The 21,756-nt window shown below is 42.1% G+C and overlaps 1 protein-coding gene across 2 annotated transcripts; it reads left to right on the forward strand.

The window, feature by feature from the left end:
• The first annotated feature begins 563 nt into the window (after window positions 1–563).
• On the forward strand, window positions 564–20,271 carry Net1 (neuroepithelial cell transforming 1). 2 transcript variants are annotated; one of them, XM_090318826.1, is made up of 12 exons: window positions 564–700; window positions 4,774–4,840; window positions 5,896–5,955; window positions 14,587–14,694; window positions 15,280–15,447; window positions 15,806–15,868; window positions 16,164–16,260; window positions 16,443–16,519; window positions 17,083–17,340; window positions 17,755–17,925; window positions 19,093–19,279; window positions 19,770–20,271. In XM_090318826.1, exons 1-12 carry the CDS (start codon window positions 579–581, stop codon window positions 20,174–20,176), a joined length of 1,785 nt encoding a protein of 594 aa, XP_090174952.1. In that variant the 5' UTR covers window positions 564–578; the 3' UTR covers window positions 20,177–20,271. The 2 variants fall into 2 exon arrangements, with proteins under 2 accessions (XP_090174952.1, XP_090174953.1); XM_090318827.1 differs by lacking the exons at window positions 564–700; window positions 4,774–4,840; window positions 5,896–5,955 and adding an exon at window positions 10,416–10,663.
• Window positions 20,272–21,756: the final 1,485 nt, after the last annotated feature.

A 21,756-nucleotide genomic window follows, 5' to 3' on the forward strand; every position in this document is an offset into this window, starting at 1 on the left:
CTTCAGGTGTCCTTTTTTTATTATTTCTTAGGATGAATTCCCAGGAATGGAGTAAGAGTCCCAAAGGAGGGGACACACCGAAGGCAGTACTCACCACCAAAGCCTCCGTGCGTGTGTGTAACCATCATCTTAACTGGAGACCAGCAGAGGACAAGGTAACTTTGCTTGTCTTAGGGTGGCTTCAGCTCATCCCTTCCACCCTCTCTTCTCCCCAGACGCTCACATCAGGGACCCAGGCTGCTTCCAAACCATTTTCCCCGCGCCAGTAAACGGAGGAAGCCCTGGGGGGTTCAGAGGCTGCACCCCAGCTGAACCTGACAGCCCCAGCTCCACAGGTGGGGCCTGCAGAAGCAGCCTGGGGAGGGGGGCGGGACTCCACGTCGCCCAGCAACCGCCTCTTGCTCTCTGATTGGCTGGGCGCCGCACAGCCGCCATTTTCAAATCCCCGGATGATGGTGGCGTAAGGCGGGTCTGCGCTTAGCCGGCGCCCACTGCCAGGGCAGAAGCCGGCGGGCACCGTGCCCGTTCCTGTCGATCTCCCGGGCACCCGGCCACCGCCTCAGCCCCTCCCCAGCGGTATGGAGCCAGAGCCGACGGCTCAGAAGCCGCCGCGGAGGCGAAGCCGCCGGGCTTCGGGACTGAGTAAGGATGGTGCCGAGGGTCCGGCGGTGGACGCCTCAGGGCCGGGGCCGGACGGGAGGTGAGTCCGGGGGTCAGGGGTCGGGGGTCAGGCCGGGAGGGGGTGGGACCGCGGGGGGGGGGCGCCCGGAAGTGCGTGTCCGGTGACGGACAGGCCGGGGCGCCCGGAGGCTGACACTCCCCCCGAGGCGCTCGGGGACGAGCGGGGACCCGGCGGGCGGCGGCCCGGGCCCGGGGACGGAGGGCGGCCGCAGGCTCCCCGCGGGAGGGCCGGGCCGGAGCCGCGACCCGGCCCCCAGCGCCCCGCCCTGCCCCCGGGTCTCCGCCCCTGCCGACTGCACTCACGGCCCGGGCACTGGGGGGACTCGGGGAGATGCCCCCCTCGGGTGTGTGGAGCTGGGCGTCCTCACTGGCTGTATTAAAGAAGTCACCCCTCAGGCGGAGAACACAGGTCAGGGAGAAGGAGACCCGGCATCTCGGGAGTGCTCTGCAGCCATGGCACCCGCTCTCCATCGTGGTCATTCTGGTTGGGGGCTTGAATTGGGGGCCTGCCCCTCACACTCGCCCGACCTTCTCTTCTCAAGGCTGGCACGTTACCACGTGAGCAGCAGCTCCAGTTCCATCTTTTTGCTGGCTAATCGGGAGTCTCATGAACTTCCCTGCCCAGTCTGGCTTTGAACCTCGAACTTAAGATCGCCACCTTCTCATAGGTGGTAGTATTCTGTATTGCTAGGATCGCAGGCCTGAGCCACCAGCACATAGCTCGCCGTGGGAATTCATTATGGAACAGTAATCAGGTAAATACGGAACATGCCAGGTGTCTCATTGTAAAGTGAACTAAGGTTGCAGTGAGGGGAATACACAAGATGGTACAGAAAGTCTTTTAAAAGTCATGAAACTGGAGCACAGATCTGAAGGACAACAGACAGGGGACCATCAAACTGGGGGAAACGGTGTTCCAAGCACGGAGAATCCACGTTAGGGAGGCTGAGGCAGGAAGAGAATCCCAAGATCCAGGACAACCTGAGCTACACAGCAAATTCCAGGACTGTCTAAAGGAAACCTTATCTTAACTTTTTTCAAAGCAAAATTTTTTAAAAATTAACAAGATGACTGGTTTTGAACAGCATCTTTACCATTCAAATTACACTTTTACTAATACTAAGGCCAATTTAGTGTAAAAACACATAGTTTGGAAGCACATTAAGTAATAAGGAAGGAAGTATTAGAGGCTAGGGAGAAATCACAGTTGAGTTAAAAACAATGAACTACACAACTGCACAAGATTTATACTATTAGTGTATTTTATGTTGTGACTTAATGTCAGCTTATTTTATGTTGTGATTTAATGTTAGTAAATGGATATATGGTCAAAAAATATTCAGACAAATGGACAGAATAATAATTGCCATTACATTCGGTGTTTGGGTCCTGGAATCTGATATAGGCTGTTGCTCCCGCGAGGCAGCCCCTCCACCACTGAGCTACGTTCCCAGCCTGAGAAATTCAAGAAAAGATGAAGACTGCCCACTTTGGTTCTACATTTGTCTTGCCACCCCAATCTCTGTGGGCTGCCCAGTGTGTCTTCTCAAAAAGGCACTCATAATCATAATGTCTCATGAAATCAAAAATTTTCCCACAGGATTTAAAATAGCTTTTTTATTTTCAATCTGACCCCTATAAAAAAGGAGTGTGTCACTTTCCAAGATTTTTTTTGGCTGTCAGTACTATCACTCTTGATTTCTAGGCAAAAAAGGTTTGGTTCCCCCCCCCCCCCCCCGCCCTTGTTCCATGGTTTCCAGAATAAATAGAAACTTGCTATTGAAATGGAGGAAAAAATAGCATTAGTGTACAGCTGATTGCAGTTAGTGCTGGAAAGAATCTTACCATGCAATTGGAAATATTTGCCCTGTTTGTTTACCTTTATCAATTCTTAGTAGCTATTTTTCTTTCCAACTTTCCAATCAAGTTCTAAGCTCGGTACTATCGTTTCTACTGAATAAATGAATAACTTAGGCTTTGCAACTCTAAGTATACCTGAAAAGAAATATTTACTGAATGAGTTAAATGTGCCAGTGTAAATACCACTTCCTATTGTAGGTCAGTATTACATGAAACAATAATCTCTGCTGCTTCTTTTCCCATCCTGACTGTTGGTACTCAGTGTAGTATATACAATAGCACTTTCTAAAGTGTCATGTACTGGAGGTGTCACTTAGGTAATGCAATGTTTACCTAGCAATTATGAGACCATTAGTTCAAACCCCAGAACTATTAAAGTAGAAAAAACATAGGATTAAAAATGTGATCTATACATTCATGATGAAGACATCCTATACTCCCCATCATTTTTATCATTTGTAACTACTTTTGTATTAAGTGATGCCAATTACAGTTTATTTCAGATGACTTGTCTAAAGTGAACCTAAAATGATAAGCAAATGAAATATTTTGAATTCTATAAGTAACAAGGCTTGGGTTTTGATCACTGGGAAATGAATGTCTCACGTATCTTGAGATCTTTCTGTATTTACCTCTAATGTCTGTTTGTAGGGATTTATTTTCCTGAATCAGGACCCTTGGAGGGAACCAGATGGGTGCAGAGAGGGAGGAAAGGCAGTCTCTCCTGACACTTTTGCATTGCACCCTCTGTCTAATCAGCTGTTCTGAGACCAGCATTGGAGCAGTGTGCTTCGGTGTGCTCCCTCACCTCCTCAGCAGCACTGGAACAGCCTCCTAACTGCTCTTCTGACCACTTTACCTTCTTCCATCCCTGGCCTGACGCAGGGAACTAAATAAGTTATATATCAGTTGGCCTGAAATAGTCAGGACTTCATTGATAACTGCCAACTTCTGAATTTTGTTATGCTTCCTTCTTGGAACCAATCCAGTAGCCTGCCACCGGATCCCTGCACTTAGCCAGCTCACTGACAGCTTTCCATAGGGCACCCTCTGATCAGGTCATGTTTGAGCCTCCAATTCCATCCCCTACAGAGTTGCACATTCCTCTACCTGTCTTGGATCTTGGTCAGTGTGCTAGGAATGCTAGCTAACGCCCTTGCTACAGTAAGTTCACATAGCCCTTGCCTTTTTCATTTGGTGGCTCTTCATTTATTGCCACAGAGAAAAATATCTGTTCTTCCACTTCTGTTTTGCATTCCTTTGCCTCTGAAGTGGTTAGCAATAAGTATAATTATGAACTCTCTCCCATACTAGCCTGGGTACTATGACTTTCTACATGTTTTATAAATATGGAAACATCAAGATCTGTGTCTAGGTTTCATTTTGTCATAAGATTTTCTTCCTTTTTTCTTTATGTTGAATGCAAAGAAAATACAAAAAAAAAATCTCCAAAGAACTTTAGACTTTTGTCTGAGTGTATTAGTCAAAGATTTTTATTTTATAAGTTATAATGTTTAAAGAGATTGCAACGGGGATGCAGATAACATACTCTTAGATTTTGTTTGTGAAGAACATCTTTTCTTTTATAGTAAGTGTTTAGTTTTATCAGCTTTTTTACCTTAAAAGTTTATTTGCAGTGGGCACGGTGGTTTACACCTGTAATCCTAGCTACTCAGGAGGCTGAGATCTGAGGATCAAGGTTCAAAGCCAGCCCAGGCACAAAAGGACCTGAGACTCTTACCTCCAATTAACCTCTAGAAAATGGGAAGTGGGGCTTGGCTCAAGAGTGGGGCGGTAGCCTTGAGCTGAAAAACTCAGGGACAGCACCCAGGCTGAGTTCAAGCCCTGTGGCCCACCAAAAAAAAAAAAGTTTACTTGCTGTTTTTATCTAGCATATTAATGCAAACTGTTATACCAATAGATTTCATATTACTGATGTGTGTACATGTTGCTAAGATAAATTTTTCTTGGTTTGGCGAATTGCTTTTTCAAGTAATCTGTTCATTAATTTTATATAGATTCTTATTGTAAAGTTTCTGCAAGTGTCCAAAGCCTATCCTCTGCTTTATTTCAAGTGCTGTCCCACTTCCCGAGGATACTGAATTACTATAATCTGGCTACTTTTCTACTGGTTTTAAAACTATGAAAATCACTGGGTTTTTTTAATCTGTATATTGCCTTATTAAACTAGAGTTACTCTGTGTATTTATTACTTTAATTTTATATTAACAGATACCCACTTCGGAGAGGAAGTTCCTTCACATTCTTAACACCTGGCCCCCACTGGGATTTTAGTTTGGTGAGTACATACTTGGGTTTTTTTAATTTTGTTTTTGGTGTGAGTCCTGGGGCTTGAACTCCAGGCCTGGGCACTGACTGTCCTGAGCTTGTTGGCTCAAAGTTAGTGCTCTACCACTTGAGCCACAGCTCCACTTCCAGCTCACAGACTTTCTTGCCCAGACTTACTTCAAACTGTGATCTTCAGATCTTAGCCTCCTGACTAGCTCGAATTAGAGATGTGAGTCACCAGCTCCTGGCATAAATGGGTTTTTATTTCAAGGTGATGGATAGAATTGATGCTTTGGTTGTCTTTTACTCTGTTATATAGCATAGTCACCTGTACTTTGGAATAGCTTGACAAAGAGAATTTTGATTTCATTGTGTGAATGTTTAGAGTCCTGTTATAACTCCTACCTTGAAATCTTCCATTAGTTCAGTAGCTGCTAATAATACTCTGTTGGACATTCAGTGTAGATAATTACATTATCTAATGTAATGCCATCATTCTGCCTCTCCCTAATTTGGATACCTCTTGTTTTTCTTGTTTATGTTGAATCAGCATTTAAAAGTAAGATTTTCACCATTCTATTATTACATTATGTTGTTTGCTAGGTCTCGGGCTAAGGTCATTCTTACTATTGCTGATGTGAAAAGTTGTTTTGAGGGGTGGGATAATGAAGTGATACATAAGGGAGTTTATGCAGAATTTCCATACAACAAACATGATTTTTTAAAAAAAGAACCAGAAATGATAGATAAATACACACAGTTTTGTTACATATGGGATCAGAGCTGAATGATTGCTAAAATCTACTCTACAGAGTAGGTGGCCTTTCTATACCCTTGACTTATATAGTAGTTCTATTCTGAAAATTTCACTTGAGTTTTTTACTAAGGTGGAATCATTTCACATGACCAAATTACTTACAGTACTCACACCAAAATAATTTCCTTGTGCAGACAGCCAAAGGCTTAACTTGATGACTGATTTTTCTGATTATATGGAGTCTTTGTTTGATGGAGTCATGTGTACTTACATAAAAGGGTTGAATGCTTTTTGTTTTCTTCCTGTAGAAAAGAAAACGAAAAGATAAGGATGATGACGTTGTGAGCCTTAGCAGCCTTGATCTGAAGGTAAGCCTTGCTGTCCTGCTACACTTTGAAATTTGCAGGAAGAATGAGGAGTGCTGTGTTTGGAGGGGAGAAGGCTTTGTGCAAAACTGAATAATTTTGGCTCGTAGGTGCCCTCTTTTTGCTCTTTCACTTTTTGGTTAAAAAAAATAAAATAAGGGTGAGACTACCCTTAAACTGTATTAGGCTGTAACAAGCACAGATGCTTTAAGAGCCAGGGCCATCGCATATACAAAGACAAGAGACAGCAGAGGGAGTGGTGAAAGCACCAGTGAAACTCTTCCTTAAAGAGGCAATGCTCTGTGCTGTAGCACTTTGGTGCATGCATGCAGACCAGTAGGACAGGACAACATGAATCTTTTTAGGTATGCTTCACATCAGATCATAGCTCTGGACTCACGACATAGCACAGGCCAGTGTCAAACTCACAGTCCTCCCCCTAAACCTCCCACGTACTGGAATATACCACCAAGACTGACATGTTCTAGCCCTGAGTCCCTTACTGTCACCCTTACTCCCAGATTCAGCTGTTCTCACAAGGCCCTGCAGCAAATACCTCTTGAGAATTTGAGGATTCCCCTCGGTACTCAGATCTCACAGATGCTTGAGGTGTTTGTTTCTTCTCTTAAACCACGTAGGTGTTAAAATTTCTTTATCCACACTAACTTGTATTTTGGCTTGTCTCTTGGTGTTATACATACAGAATTGGCAGGGAGGATGTTTGCTTACCCTGTTTTTGTGTGCTTTTATGAGGGTATTCGAGAAATTGTAAACCTGTGTCACTACTACCACCTTATGCAGTCTGGTGAAGGCTGCTTCTGCTTTCTGTTAAATCTAGTCTAATTGTAGCAGAGTATATTGACATTGGATCTACTGGATTATTTTAATTGCTATAATTTTTAGCATAGATATTATAAATTAACGTTTGTCAGCCAGCCAAAAATGGGCCTCTCTTATCCTTCAAAATTTCTAAGTTTGGTACCTCTTTTATTGCTTCTTTCCTTGAAGCAACCAGTTACTAAGTGATGTGAATCTAGGTTCTTTTTTATTTATGTACTTGCACATAATAACTTCATATAACAGATCATAAGGTACCTGTGCTATAACTTACCAGGACATAAAAGGCTTACCTAATTATTCTTGATTGCTATACAGTATTCTGCAGTATTAAAATACCATAATCGACTTAATCCCTTGAGAATGGCAATTTGCTATATTTCTAATTTTTTCACATTAAAAATAATGCTCAATCATGCTCTTCAGTATACTATGGAAAATTATATAACTTACAAGCAGGGGTAGAAGGGGAGAACTGGAGGAAAGCGCAGGAAAGGATGACATTGTCTAAAAAGGAAATGTACTGATTACCTACAACACCTTATACGTAAGAAAACATAATGAAATAAATAATGCTAAAGTGATAGCGTATCAGCCAAGCAAGCAGCCTGTGCCAGCACAAGGCCCTGACTTCAGATCTTTTCTTTTTACTGCACTCATCTTTTCCAAAATGCAATGGAGCCACTTGCATTTTTTAACCCATGTAACTTTTTAAATTCAAATCCCAAATTAACTTTGTCATTCATTTCAATTGAATTATTCAGTCCAAATGTATCTGCCTTTTTATGTGGTTTCTTTTTGACTTATTACTAAATATTTTGGAACTCTAGTTTCTCAAAATGTTTTTTAGTCAGTGCTTCCTTTTTTAGTAAGATCATAAATTCTATTTTAATTCATCTATTTTTAGTGGGATGTTCAGTAGATATTTGTTATTTTAACTTTAGAGTTTTAAAATAGAACACAGTTTTCTTAGGAAAATTCAAATATTGTACTCTAAATACAATTTTTTCATATACATATAATTTTTTTTTGGTGCCAGTCCCAGGACTTGAACTCATCTTTTTTGCCCAAGGCTGATGCTGTACCACTTGAACGACAGCTCCACTTCCAGCTTTGGGGGTAACTAATCAGAGATATTTATCTCACAGACTTCCTTGCCTAGGCTGGCTTTAAACCACTATCCTCAGATCTCAGCATCCTGAGTAGCTATGATTAGAGGCCTGAGCCTCTGGCACCTGGCCACATATGATTTTTACTTTTTGTCTAATCTCATAGTATAGTAACCTGCTTGTGTCAGGGTTCCAAGGATACCTCCATTGAAGAAAGACTACATATGATTCCCTGCTCTAAACTTAATCTACTGTACTGTATAGTCAGCATCTGTAAATTGAAACCACATAAAGTAGGCTACATTACTGTCTTAAGACTTACTGTTGTATCTTTTGATACTGCTCACCAAAAACTAGATCCTATTTTATGCTGTTTGTTTCAAAATACTTCAGATGCTGGGGTTATTTTCCCTATAATACCACCCACTTTCCACCAAAGGCATGCGACCTCTCAACAAATTTGAAGTTTCTACTTAATCACTTAAATTAAGTATTTTACATACTCTTTCTGACTTGGGAGTGTTTTCATAACTTTTGCCTTATGTTGAGGACACCAGCTCTGGGAGAGGCATATTTTCACACAATTAAGAGTACATAAGGGCATGACAACTTAAACAGAACTGATGGTGACACAAGACCTAGATCCTCATGATCACATGAGCATGCACTAGAATTTAAAATTTCGTTGTTAAATTTCCTTTTGATTGCTTTTCACTTCATTTTTTACCATATTTGGTCAAGATTACATGAATAAAGCAGGTTTCCTGTACAAAACATGAAGACTGGCTAAGGGTTAAAGATACAATTTTTACTACAGATTGAAAGTCGTTTGTGTACTCACCTGTATTGCAGGCAAGTAAGTAAAAGTTACTGGAGTAACAAAGTTGGACAGACTGACCACTGCGTTTCACAGTATCCCCTATAGAGGGCGGCAGAGAACTTAGTTTGTTTTCTCTTTGGTCATAAATTGGCTTTCCTAGTCCAACTACTTGTTGGCTTTCCAACTACTTGTCACTTTCCTATAAAAGAAAATGAAAATTATACCTTAAAAAGTACCAATTATTCTCAAGCTCACATTTATTCTTGTATTCTAAGCCATTTTTCACAGGAAAATGTTAGTTCAACAGTCCTTTTTCTGTAGAAAGACAGTCCCTTTAATGTATTCAAAACCAAACAATTTTCTTTCTCTTTACCGCTTTCATTTTTTAAAAGAAGAAAAGTATTAAAAGTGCCTTGCAAGCAGAGCACGGAATATAAGTAACTTTTGTTTGGAAATCTGATTTCTATCAAAAAGTGGATCCTTTTATGATACTGCCCTGTTAATTTTTAGATAGGTCAGCTAAGTTTTTAAGTTTATAGTTTTAGACTTTTTTTTACATAAGGAAAAGATACCAACATGTGCCCCCTGCTGTGCTATTGGCCAACGTTGTGTAAACAGTTGATCTTCATAACCTGTTGTTTGAAATAAGACCTCTTACGTAGCAGAAACAACTGGATGTAGTCTGCCTCTTTTACCCACTCTGCGCTTAGTATAAAGTAAGGTAGCTAGTCTCGACTTTTTGCGGTTTCGTACTTTAATAGAAACAAAAGTGTTATTTAGTGAACACGGATATAGGACCTTCTCTACTATTAAATCACTGGCTTTCAACTCGTACTTACTGAGCCCTTGACTATCACAAAATACGCTAAAGATAGGTTTCTTTCGGGGTCCTAGGGTTTAACCTCAGGGACCAGGCAGTGTCCCTGAGCTTTTCCACTCCAGGCTAGTGCTCTGACCCTTGTCGCCACAGTGCTGCTTCCTGCAAGAGGCTGTCTGCGTTTGTTCCTCTCTTTCTGAGAGATGTATTGCAATAGCCTTGAACAGACCAGATGAAAAATGTCCTTTCAGCCACCGATGAAGCAGGAACCCCGGGACCGCCGCTGCATGTGTTTCCTCCGTCGTAGTAAAGGGGTGGCCGTGATTACCTTAGGGCGTTGATTAAGAGCAGGACCGTCAGTGTGTCTTGTGTTTCACTGTCTGGTGGGGTTTCGTTGGTAGTGTGTGTGTGTGTACACTAGACGTGGGACTTGAACTCAAGACCTGCTCCAGGCCAGCGCCCTGCCTACCGCTCGAGGCGCAGCCTCGCTTCAGCTCCTGGGTGGTTCATGGGGGGAAAGTGCCCCCCACCGCGCGCAGACCCTCCTGAGAGCCGGGCTGGCCCTGGCTGTGGAGGGTCTCCTCCTGGGGTGATGCCCCTGGGGGTGATGTCCGGAGGGGCTGCGGTGGGTACAGGACTGCTGGTGGACTCGCAGCCTTCCCAGGAAGTAGTGCTGGGCTAGGGAAATTTAAATAATCCCTTCCCTCCTTACAGCAGCCATAACCTCAGTCAGAGCCTCCGCCCTCCCTCCCGGCCACGCCCGCCTAGGTGTGCGGCTGTCCGTCAGGGCGGTCACGTGGGCGGAGGCCCCGCCCCGGGGCGGGGCGCGGCGGGGGCCCCGCCCCCAGCGCTGAGGTCGGCGCCGGCCCCGGCCTCCCGCCGCAGAGGCGGCTCCCAGCTCGGGCAGGAGGCATGGGCGCAGGGCTGCTGCGCGCGGCCGAGCTCCCCGACGACAGCCCGGGGCCCCGACCGCGCTTCCAGCGGGGCTGACTCACGTGCGGACCTCCCCGAGGGTGGAAGGCCCCGCGGTAAAGCATGGTGGCGCATGACGAGATCGGAGGTCTCCTGCCTATCAAAAGGACCATCCGAGTCCTCGACGTGAACCACCAGTCCTTCCGCGAGCAGGAGGTAAGACCGCGGGGCGGCCGGGCTGCCCTGCCGGCCCCCGCCGCCGCCCCGCCGTGCCCCGCGCCGCCCGACCGGCGGGCCGGCTGCGCCCTGACCGAGGAACTCGTCCAGGGGCTTCTAGTGCGTGCTCGAGAAGGGCCGGGAAGTGCGGTCTAAGTTTATAGAAATAGGTTTATCAGCAGAGAGTGCGCATCGCGTCCCCCCCCCCGGCACCTCCATGTGCGGGTCCTGGGCTGGGCTGGGCTGGATGTGTGCCACCCATCCAGGTGAAGGCTGGGGACCGAGCGCCCGCCCCGCCGCCCGCCCGCCCGGCCGGCCCGGAGCGCGCTCCCAAGTCCACCGAGTGCCGCCTCCTGGGCTTTTGTTGTCTGAGTTAGGGTGGCACTTTTAATCAGTAGAATTACTTTCTGCCATTTCACTCGATCTTACCGCACGCTGGTGCCTTCCCCCTCCGGATGGTAGTGGTGAGTGGCTAGAGACCTGTCAAAACGAATTGTACGTTTTGAACGTGCGCTGAGGCTGTATTATGTACCTCAGTGTTCGCTATACGCACAAGGGCACCTTTTAGTAGTTAAGTTTTTTATTTGGTGGTGTTTGCCTTGGAGCTTGGTTTTCTGATTGTTTTGTTGTTGCTTACATACTCTTAAAATTTATAAGCATTTTGAGTAGAACACGCATCGGCGTCAGCTCACACACTGGAAATTAGTCATTTGGGGGGCGACAAGGTTCGTCTTTCTCGCTAGCAGCAGACATGGATCATGTTTTGGACATACCTTTATTTCCAAGCTTAAAAACAACAAGAATGCTGTTGGAGTTTTAGAACTATCAGTACAGCCAAAATATTTTCAGTGTTGTTGGTTTTTTTTTTTTTTTTTAAGTAGGAAAGGAAGAAATCACATGTGATCATTTTTCTTTTTAAAGCAACTTTATTCTTCTGGTTTTAAACTTTTTGCCATGCAGGAGAGATTATTTACTAACATAAAATGTAGAAAAATAGTAGGATACACACTGACTTTTTAAATAAAGTATCTTGATTTGATCGCATATAGAAGAGGCCCCCCTCAAAATGTGCACTCCCAAGTACATCATTAGAAAAACAAAAGAACTTTATACACAAAGCAGAATTCACAACAGGATTTTTCCATGTGATTATGTACAAGATATATCCCAACAAAATCAGTTTATGATTTTTTTATGAATACCTAGAAAATGTCTTAAGGCATAAGATTTTACTTTAAGTGGATGATGAAAAGTAAACAAAGGCCTGATATCACAGCAGATTTCATGTAATAGCACATGTGACTGACTAAACTAGATAGGCTGGTTAAAAATTAACCTAAGAAAACAACACAAACTTCTACTGAGGGCATTGGATTTTCTCCTCCTTCAAGTGATCTTTAGCCTGGGTGAACCATGACTGCAGTAGAAAACTCTTTGAGCGTGCAAACTTTGCTGAATATCTTTTGTGACTCCCACAGTTTTTAGGTTGTCTTTTAGACAGAGTGTATAGTTCAGTATTCATGTCTGATTATTTTTTTAAGCTTCTTATAGTCACTCCATCATGCCCTCAACACTCCAAAACAAATGGAATAGTACCATCTCTGAGCCTCACTTTTGGTGGTAATTAGATATACATATCCTTCTTCCTCTTCTCTTTCCTCACCTCCAAAACAGGATGGTCTGTGGAGAGGAGCAATGTAGATAAAATACCAATCCTTTAAAAACAATGCCTTAGAAATATGTTTTAAAAGGCAGATGTTGATGTTCTAATAACTAAATTCAGATCATTAAAATGGTTCACCTGGAACTTTAGAAAAACAATTTTTGGTTATAGCTCATGTAATCCAAAATCTGATCTGTAATCTAAGACAGACAGATTTTTTTCTCCCTACCTTTTAGGGGATTCATGAATACTCATATTTTGTTACCCACAAGAATTTTCTGAATTTTGTTTCAAAATATTATCTGCATGCATTTTCAATCTTATACCTTTATAATTCCTAATCACACTTTTAAAGTTACTTTGTTCAGTGAATTATTTTTTTCATTTTTGTTTTTGAGAAAGCACAAGCTTTAAGCAGATAAAGATTAGGTACAGACCCAGATATGGATTAGATACAGAAGATCTGTATTGTGCAGGAAGTTACTAGAGTCCCTGAAGAACATGTAGCAGGAACTGCAGAGGTATCTTCATCTCCCTTTCCACGCCCATTTCCTGACCCTCTTCCTAAACTCTGAGGAATGACATGTCCTGGGGGGAGAAGGCAGACTCTAGTTACTTTTGAAGAATTGTGGAACTTCCTAAGCACTAAACACTGCCTAGCATAATAATGTCGCCATAAAGAAACTGCATAAGCAAAAATCTGTGTTGTTTCATAGGCAGTCTTTAGATGGATGTATATTTAATGTGCAAATTACATCGTTTTCATTTTAAATATCAAAATTTTTAAATAGTGGTAAATTCTATAAAGGTAAGAATTTTGTCATTTATTTGATTGCAGCTGATAATATCAAAAATATTCTTTCCTCCTAGCTAAACTAATTTCTCCTTTGAAACTCAACAAAAGCACCTTTCTAAAAGTGTTTTGATTGAAATGAAATATTTTCATGATTTGGGGGCAGGCAGCTAAGTGGGTTATGCTTCACAGGAGGTCTGCTTCCAAAGAGCAGGGCAGGACTTTCTGACAACTGCTTTGTGTCCAGTTAGCGATGGCCTGTCTAGCTTTGTGAGGTAATTCTATCTCCATTCAAATAGGAGCCCCTTTGTACTGTCTTTACGAAATGGAAAGGAATGTCTTGTGCTGGCCCCTGCACACGCATGTGTCACTCATGCTCACAGACGTGTGGTAAGGCATCACACGTGTCTGCTGCTCCTGGCCTGCGCTGCTCCACCATCTCCCAGATCCCTTCTTCAGCTTATTCAGTATTTTCACATTAGAGGCCTTGTAGTCAACGTTTTACTTTGAAGTTAATTGAGGGGTGGGGAGCATACAATTTTTACCTAGTAAAGCCATCAAATTTGTGCCTTTTCGTTGCTTGCCTGCAAAATCTCTTCAGTAGTTCCAATTCCTTGATGGTTTTTTTGAGTCATTTTTAAGTAATTACAAATTCAACAATATATATTCTAAGTTCTCAACAAATTAATTACATACATGCCAGTTTTGCTTCAAAGGTACAAAATGCCAATAATTATGCTCTATTAAAAGTATATGGAGTAGATGTGATCTGTCATTCTTTATTCAGTAATTATGACTCACCTAATGACAATGACCTACCTCCATATAACTAGAAGTAAAATTAGAATAATAAATTTTTTGTCAAGTTTTGAAGATGCTTAAGGGATATGTTTACTATACTATTTATATCTTAAAAGCAATTACATAGAATAATAGCTATTTCTTCTAAAGTTGTTGTTTTTTTCCTCTGTCAATAAAGTATGAGAGTGACTACTTAGGAAGCTCTGTGTTTATGTAGAATGGAATATTTTAAGAAAAATCACAATTGTTAGAACTTGCTCAGTGGCAAACACTATTCTTCACCCTTTACCGATCATTAGCCATATTGGAAAGGTGGGATACTGGTGGAGGCCCAAGTCATGTCCTCATCAAGTGCTAGAGCCAAGATTTGATTCCAGAGCCTGGAAGCTCCTTAACTACTTCCCTGCTTGGCTTCAACACTTTTTGACTCATGTTTATTTTAAAGTTATCCTTAATTAAAATAGTTAAGAATGAGATTATAGGCTACTGTTATTTGGTCATGTTCTATTTTAACATGAAAAAACAGCAGTCATTTCCAGAGTTCCTTGTTTCTTTATCTTACAAGGTACAAATGTTGTTTTGTAAGTAGGCTTAACTTTGTTCAGACTTGTATGAAATCCTTGCACCTAAGCACACATTTAGTGTAATCTCGTTTTGTTTTCACAGGAGCCAAGCAATAAAAGAGTTCGACCTCTAGCTCGGGTCACATCCTTGGCAAACTTAATCTCTCCTGTAAGAAATGGAGCTGTCAGACGTTTTGGCCAAACAATACAGGTAAAAAGAGGAAAGAGAGATAGATGTAGTCACGTGACTTCTAGAAGCCTGAAAGTTGTGTTTTCCTTGGAGCTGTACAAACATGTTGCACTGCTTATTTGAACATAAATTTTCTTTTTGAAATATGCCAGCCAGGATTATTATCAGAACCGTGTTTTAATTTCACTAATCTACTTATGTCAAAGATATATTTGTTTTTATTCCCAAAAATTTGATTGATCATGTTTTTTAATAATAGATTGTCACTGAAATTGTTGTACTGAGAAACTCTCAAAACTTTGTTTTTTGGGGTTTTTTGTTTTGTTTTGTTTTGTTTTTGCCAGTCCCAGGCTTTATCTCAGGGCCTGAACACTGTCCTTGGGCTTTCCTCAAGGCTAGCACTCTGCCACTTGAGCCACAGCACCATTTCCAGCTTTTCTTTGTATATGGTACTGAGGAATTGAACCCTGGTCTTCATGCATGCTAGGCAAGCACTCTACCACTAGGCCAAACTCCCAGCCCTTTGATCACATTTTTTAAGAAAAGGAACCAAACAATTACTGAAGCCTCCAATTCTCATTTTTCTCTTCTGGCTCTCTCCTTTAGTCGTTTACCCTTCGTGGAGAGCACAGATCCCCAGCCTCTGCCCAGAAGCCATTCAACAGGTCAACAGTCCCCACGCCTACCAAGAGAAGAAGCAGCGTGCTATGGTCAGAGATGTTAGACATCACCATGAAGGAGTCTTTAACCGCCAGAGAGATCAAACGTCAGGAGGTACAGCCATACTCATTGACTTGTACTAAGAAACAAAGACACCTTTTTGAAACACACCATTTGCCAGAACAGCAAACTAATACCCTATAGCAAATTTGTGTTTGAGCAGCAACCCAGGCCACATGGTGAGAGCAACACTCTGTGATGGGTGGTGGTCATAAATTACATAGTTAGTGCTTAAAATTATAAAATGTGGCAACCCCTTATTTCAGATTCTGTCCAGAATTATAGTTTTCAGACCAAGACACTTAAATAAAGACCTGTACAAAACATCAGTTACATGGTGTAAATATCCATTAAATGATTTTCATTTGTCAGAGGAAGGAACAACCTGTGATGTTTTCTGGGTGTTTTGTAGGCAATATATGAAATGTCTCGAGGCGAACAGGATTTAATTGAGGATCTCAAGCTTGCAAGAAAGGTCAGTATTAACTTTTTTTTAAATATTGTCCTAATTCTTAAAAATAAATCCTAGAGATGAGCGTTCTTAACCTTTAGAAGAAGGAAAGTAAAAATTACCTACTGGTAATTGTAGGTGATGTTTTATGTACATCTCTTCAAAGGAATATTCATTAGGAGAGTCTTCAGGGATAACTTATACCTTACTTCCCTTGATGAAAGCTGTGTAGCTCTAGTGTGTCAGGTCCATTCAAGTGTGTGCTTTCATACATGTTTTCCGTGCTCAGTCTTGTGTGACACACGTCTCCCTCTGGTAGGCCTACCATGACCCCATGTTAAAGTTGTCTATCATGTCAGAAGAGGAACTCGAGCACATATTTGGCGACCTGGATGCTTATATACCTCTGCATGAAGGTTAGATTTGTTCTTCATTTTCATTCATACGGGACAACACAAAGAGAACTGATGTTAAATATATTCGATTAAAAGATACAGAAAATGTAATACATTAAAACCAACATAAAATAATGATATAGTGCTGCCCTATTTCCTTAAATAAACATATTATTGATCTGTCTGCTCTTTTTGCACTTCAGATTTGTTGGCAAGAATAGGAGAAGCCACCAAGCCTGACGGGACAGTAGAGCAGATCGGCCACATTCTTGTGAACTGGGTATGTAGCAGGCTGGCCCCAGTTAGTTAATTTTGGAAAGATTTGCCCTCTTGCTATTTCTAATGGCTGTCAGATCCATTTGATCCCATAATTTGATTCTACAAAACAATAAGGCATTAAATCAAGACAAATCTATAAGTAGCAGTCTTAAAAAAGAAAATCACGTTCTTAGCTATACAGTTTCATTTGAGTCACAGATCTGTTTGCAGCTCTGTGTCTGCTTGGCAGAACTCCCACACTCTATGCTGGGATGTATCTGTTGCATTCTCTGACTTCACCGCGGAAGCGCCTCCCCCCTGCAGGGCTCTGTCTAAGTAGTAATTCCGGGGGATCTAGAAATGAGAGACCTTCCCTGCATTTACAGCCAGTCAGGCCATACACAACATCAGGCCCAGTGATAAGTGTGAGCAAAGTTGCTCAGGTAGCCTGAAAACAACACAAAAGAGTAGTGAGTGAGAAAGGGAAAGAAGAAGGCATGCCTCCCTACCTGAATTTAGCTCTGTTAGGGAATTTAAAAAACATTCCACCAAATGTGTCACACTTTTCTTTCCATCACTCTTCAGTTACCAGGCTTGAATGCGTACAGAGGCTACTGTAGCAACCAGCTGGCAGCCAAAGCCCTTCTTGACCAGAAGAAACAGGATCCAAGAGTTCAAGACTTCCTCCAGCGGTGTCTTGAGTCTCCCTTCAGCCGAAAACTAGATCTTTGGAGTTTCCTGGATATCCCTCGAAGTCGCCTAGTCAAATACCCTTTATTGTTAAAAGAAATTCTTAGACACACGCCCAAAGACCACAGTGATTCCCAGCTTCTGGAGGAAGCAGTAAGTAGCTGAATGAATGCTTCTTATTTCTCAAATTAATGCAACACGTTGCCTGCCCTTAGGAAGGTGTTGAATGATAGTTTCATATTTTGCATATATTGAGTCAGCATTAAAGTATTTTGTTGCTTTTAAGTATCCAGCACACTTTAGCATGTATGTATGCACATGCGCATGTGCGCATGTTTGTGTGTGTGTATAAGTGAAGGGACTGGATCTAACTGGTCTCTTCTACTGGGTAGCAGATGACTCAACAACTCACTCACCCAGTCACCTGAGGTATGTCTTTATCTGTAAAAGGAAGGTCTTATCTGCATTGGTTTCCAAAGTCCCTTTAGGCTTTTAAGTTGAAGCTTTGTCCTGTCACTTTATGTGAGAAAACTGGTTCCATCAGTGTTCTGATTGTTTTGTTTTTAGGTATTGATTATACAAGGAGTTCTCTCTGACATCAACTTGAAGAAAGGCGAATCTGAATGTCAATACTACATCGACAAGCTGGAGTATCTGGATGAGAAGCAGAAAGACCCTCGGATCGAAGCGAGTAAGGTGCTCTTATGCCATGGGGAGCTGAAGAATAAAAATGGACATGTAAGTGCATTTGATATTAATAGGAAGTACACCATTACTTTCTTTCCTCTTCCTTGCTTAAATTTTTTGCAGTATCCAGGCCCTGAGTTCAAGCCCCAGGACTAGGGGGTAGGGGGGACCTGTATGTACGTTGCTTCGGCAGGTTTATGAAAATAAATTCATAGCCTCATGAAAAAAACATAACAATGAAAGATTATTGATTATGTTACCAGATTTGATGAAGTAAAAATTTGGTTTATGTAGATGTGGAAGAAATATCATGACTTCAGTGTCTCCACAGTATCCCCGGTTTTAAAGCATTCAGTCACCTTGTATGTGGCTAGAGATGACTTGGTTTAATGGAAAAGTATATCCTGCCAAGCAAGGTAGGCACACCTCTAATTCTAGCACTGCAGAGGCCGAGGCAGGAAAACCCTGGGTTACAGGCCAGCCCAGGCTGCATAGTAAGTCCCTGTCTTTACCTTCATTAACACTACTTAATGCATTTCCATAGCAGACTGGATTTCAAAATGCCTGCTAAGATTAAGTATAATCAAGGAATAGTATTATTTTAAATTTGAATCTGATGCCTCAGGCTTCCATCACAAGGCCTAACTGTTCTGTAAAGGTGAAAATAGAGCCTTCAACACTACCAGCATGCATTTTAACCCCTGCTTAATGGAAAACTGCGAATAGTATGGTGTTTCAAGTGGTGTTTCTTCTGAGAGGTTTTTGTGGGGCCTGTTTACCCAGCCGACAGCCCCAATATAAAAAAAAAAAGCTCTCTATAGTCTTAGATTGAGTTTTTCAATAAAACATGCATAGTCTTGGGGGGCCGGGAGTTTGGCCTAGTGGTAGCGTGCTTGCCTAGCATGCACGAAGACTCGGGTTCGATTCCTCGGTAAACCACATACATAACAAAAAGCTGGAAGTGGTGCTGAGGCTCAAGTGGTAGAATGCTAGCCTTGAGAAAGTCCAAGGACAGTGCTCAAACCCTGAGCCCAAGCCCAGGACTGGCAAAAAAAAAAAAACATGCATAGTCTTGAAGTCAGTTTTATGAAGAAATGTATAAATGATAGTCTAGAAAATAAATGATGGGATTCCCAATAGCAATCGAGTTGTTAACAGCACCTGTCATTTAAGGTCACAAAGCCCATGTTAACAAAGCATTGCTTCTCGCTTCTCCAGAAACTTTATGTTTTCCTGTTTCAAGACATCTTGGTTCTGACTCGGCCTGTTACACGGAACGAGCGTCACTCCTACCAGGTTTACCGGCAGCCAATCCCAGTCCAAGAGCTGGTGCTGGAAGACCTGCAAGATGGTGACGTTCGCATGGGCGGCTCCTTCCGAGGGGCCTTTGGCAACTCAGATAAAGGTAAGGTACACGTAGTTAAAGAAACATAAATGCCTGCCTGAGCAGGAAAGCCGGTGACACGTTTACCTCCAACAGATCACAAAGAGTCAGAAATGGAGCTGTGGCTCAAGTGGCAGGGTGCAGGGTGCCAGCCTTGAGCTAAAGACACGCAGGGACAATGCCCATACCCTGAGGTCAAGCCCAAGGACCAGCAAAAAAAAAAAAAAAAAAAGAGGGCGGAAACATACACACACACACACACACACACACACACACACACACACACACACACACACACACACACACACACACACACACACACACACACACACACAAAATCCATTAAGGATTTTCCAAAGAAACACTTCCCATTTCCCATACTTGGTACACACATTGAATTGTCTGACAACAGCGAGCTACGGCTTCCATACGTCTCAGCGGCTGTGCTAAGATGTGTGACCACTTTTCCAGAATAAACAATCTGAAGTGTGATTTTCTTTTCTTTTTCCAGCTAAAAATATCTTCAGAGTCCGCTTCCAAGACCCCTCTCCAGGCCAGTCGTACACTCTCCAGGCCAACGACGTGTTCCATAAGCAGCAGTGGTTCAATTGCATCCGCTCCGCCATTGCCCCTTTTCAACAGGCCGCCAGCTCCCCAGAGCTAGAGGGTTTGCCGGAGCTCCATGAGGAGTGCGAGGAGAACAACCCGTCCGCCGGGAACCTGGGAGCCCAGAGAAGGGCATCTGTGGTTCCTGGTATGAGGCAGGCAGAAGGGGACCAGAGCAAACTGGAGTGTGGCCTCAGCGTGCAAGCAGCAAGCAGCTCCAAGCGTGTCAAGGCACACCGCACCCAGCCCGGTTTCCGCCGAGCGAGGGACAAAACCCAGGCAGGTGGCAAACGGAAAGAGACTCTGGTGTAAAGGAAACTGTATTAACTGGCAGAAAGACTGTTTATTTATAAATGTGTACAGATTTCTCTTGTGGTGGGAGCATAGGGTTACATTGTACCAGCTGGAACATTTTCATGCATTGGAGTTGGGGTATGTCTTTTTTGTTTTGTTTTGTGGGGCTCATTGGGGATTTTGTTTTTTATATGTGTTGGGTTATTATTTCTTTTAATGGCAGCTAAAGATATACAGATTACTGTTAAAATTGCTGGGGGTGTAACTTTTTTTAGAGATATTTTCTTGGATTATTAAGAATATGCAAGTAAGACTGAGATTTTTAAATTAAATCAAATGGCTTATCTCCAAATTCTGGACTCATCATGAGACTATCCATCAACACTTAAAATTTTGCAAATACTAGAATTCTGCTGGTGATTTTGAATACAAAATTTGATGTTTTGACATTGGCACCTAAAACCTACATGGAATACATTTGAAATATTTCAAATTGTACATTGAAGCTAAGCTCCCTTACAAGACAACCAACCGATAAAACTTTTATTTTTATCAACTGGAATGCTTTAGTTTTTCACTGCACATTCATTCCTCATTTTTCATTCATTTATCCTACTAATTATTTAATTTTTTTATTGTAAAGTAGTTCTTAGTATTTGCTTTTATTTTTTTACTTTGATGCCTTTTAAAATTGGCATGTTTTTGTTTTCCTCCTGATTCAAAATGTGTGTGTATGTGTGTATTGTACATATGAATATATATATTTGTGTTTTTAAAAATCATAATAACCAAGTGAAACCAAGCCATACTGTTTTTGAGCCAATTAAGAAAATTACAGTGTTTACAGTGTAGCATTTCAGGATGGTGAAGACTCATGAAATGATGCGCTGTATTCTAGACTACTAAAAGAAAACCACTTTCAAGCAATTGTGACGAATGTTTTTATGTTGTCTGAGAAGCAAAAGAGAAGGTAGTAGTAAGTAAAAGAAAAAAAAGAGGGAAAAAGAAAGTAGTTTTGTATTAAAGTAAAAATGTCTGGTTGTGCCAGAATGTGAGAGAAGGTAGGAAAAGTTCAACTTGAGGGTCCGTAGTAAGTTGTAGAAGGCGAAGGGGATGTGAATTTTATTTGCCTGGGTGATAAAGCCTGCAGACAAGAAGGCTGAAAAGAAGCAGTGAATTGTGCTGAAAATCTGACCAAATTAGATCTGCGTGGGTTGGATTTATTCATAAGATGGAAAGAAGCCTAAGGAGCCCCCTGCTGGGACTCGAGTCTTCAGAGGGAGAGGAAGGACTAACCCCTCAGGTCACTGAAGATGCACAGAGGCAATCCGTTCAATGTTGACTGTTATGTGAGATACATTTGCCAGTGGAAATGAAAATTAGAGTCTATGACTGTAAATAGGTCAGTCAAATGATTTCTTTGTATAAATGAGTTATACAATTAAAAAAGCACACACATAATCACCCTGAAAGTTTCTTGCCTGGTGGATCTTTTGAGAGCCTCTCTGGGACTTGGTGGAATGGGCATTAGTTGACAAACCTTACCAAAGTTACAAACATCACAAATAATTAAACTTTTGAAATTCATTGTTGCATAG

This window comes from Megascapheus bottae, chromosome 26 (assembly GCF_031878675.1).
Source record: "Megascapheus bottae isolate mThoBot1 chromosome 26, mThoBot2.hap1, whole genome shotgun sequence".
NCBI lineage: Eukaryota > Metazoa > Chordata > Mammalia > Rodentia > Geomyidae > Megascapheus > Megascapheus bottae.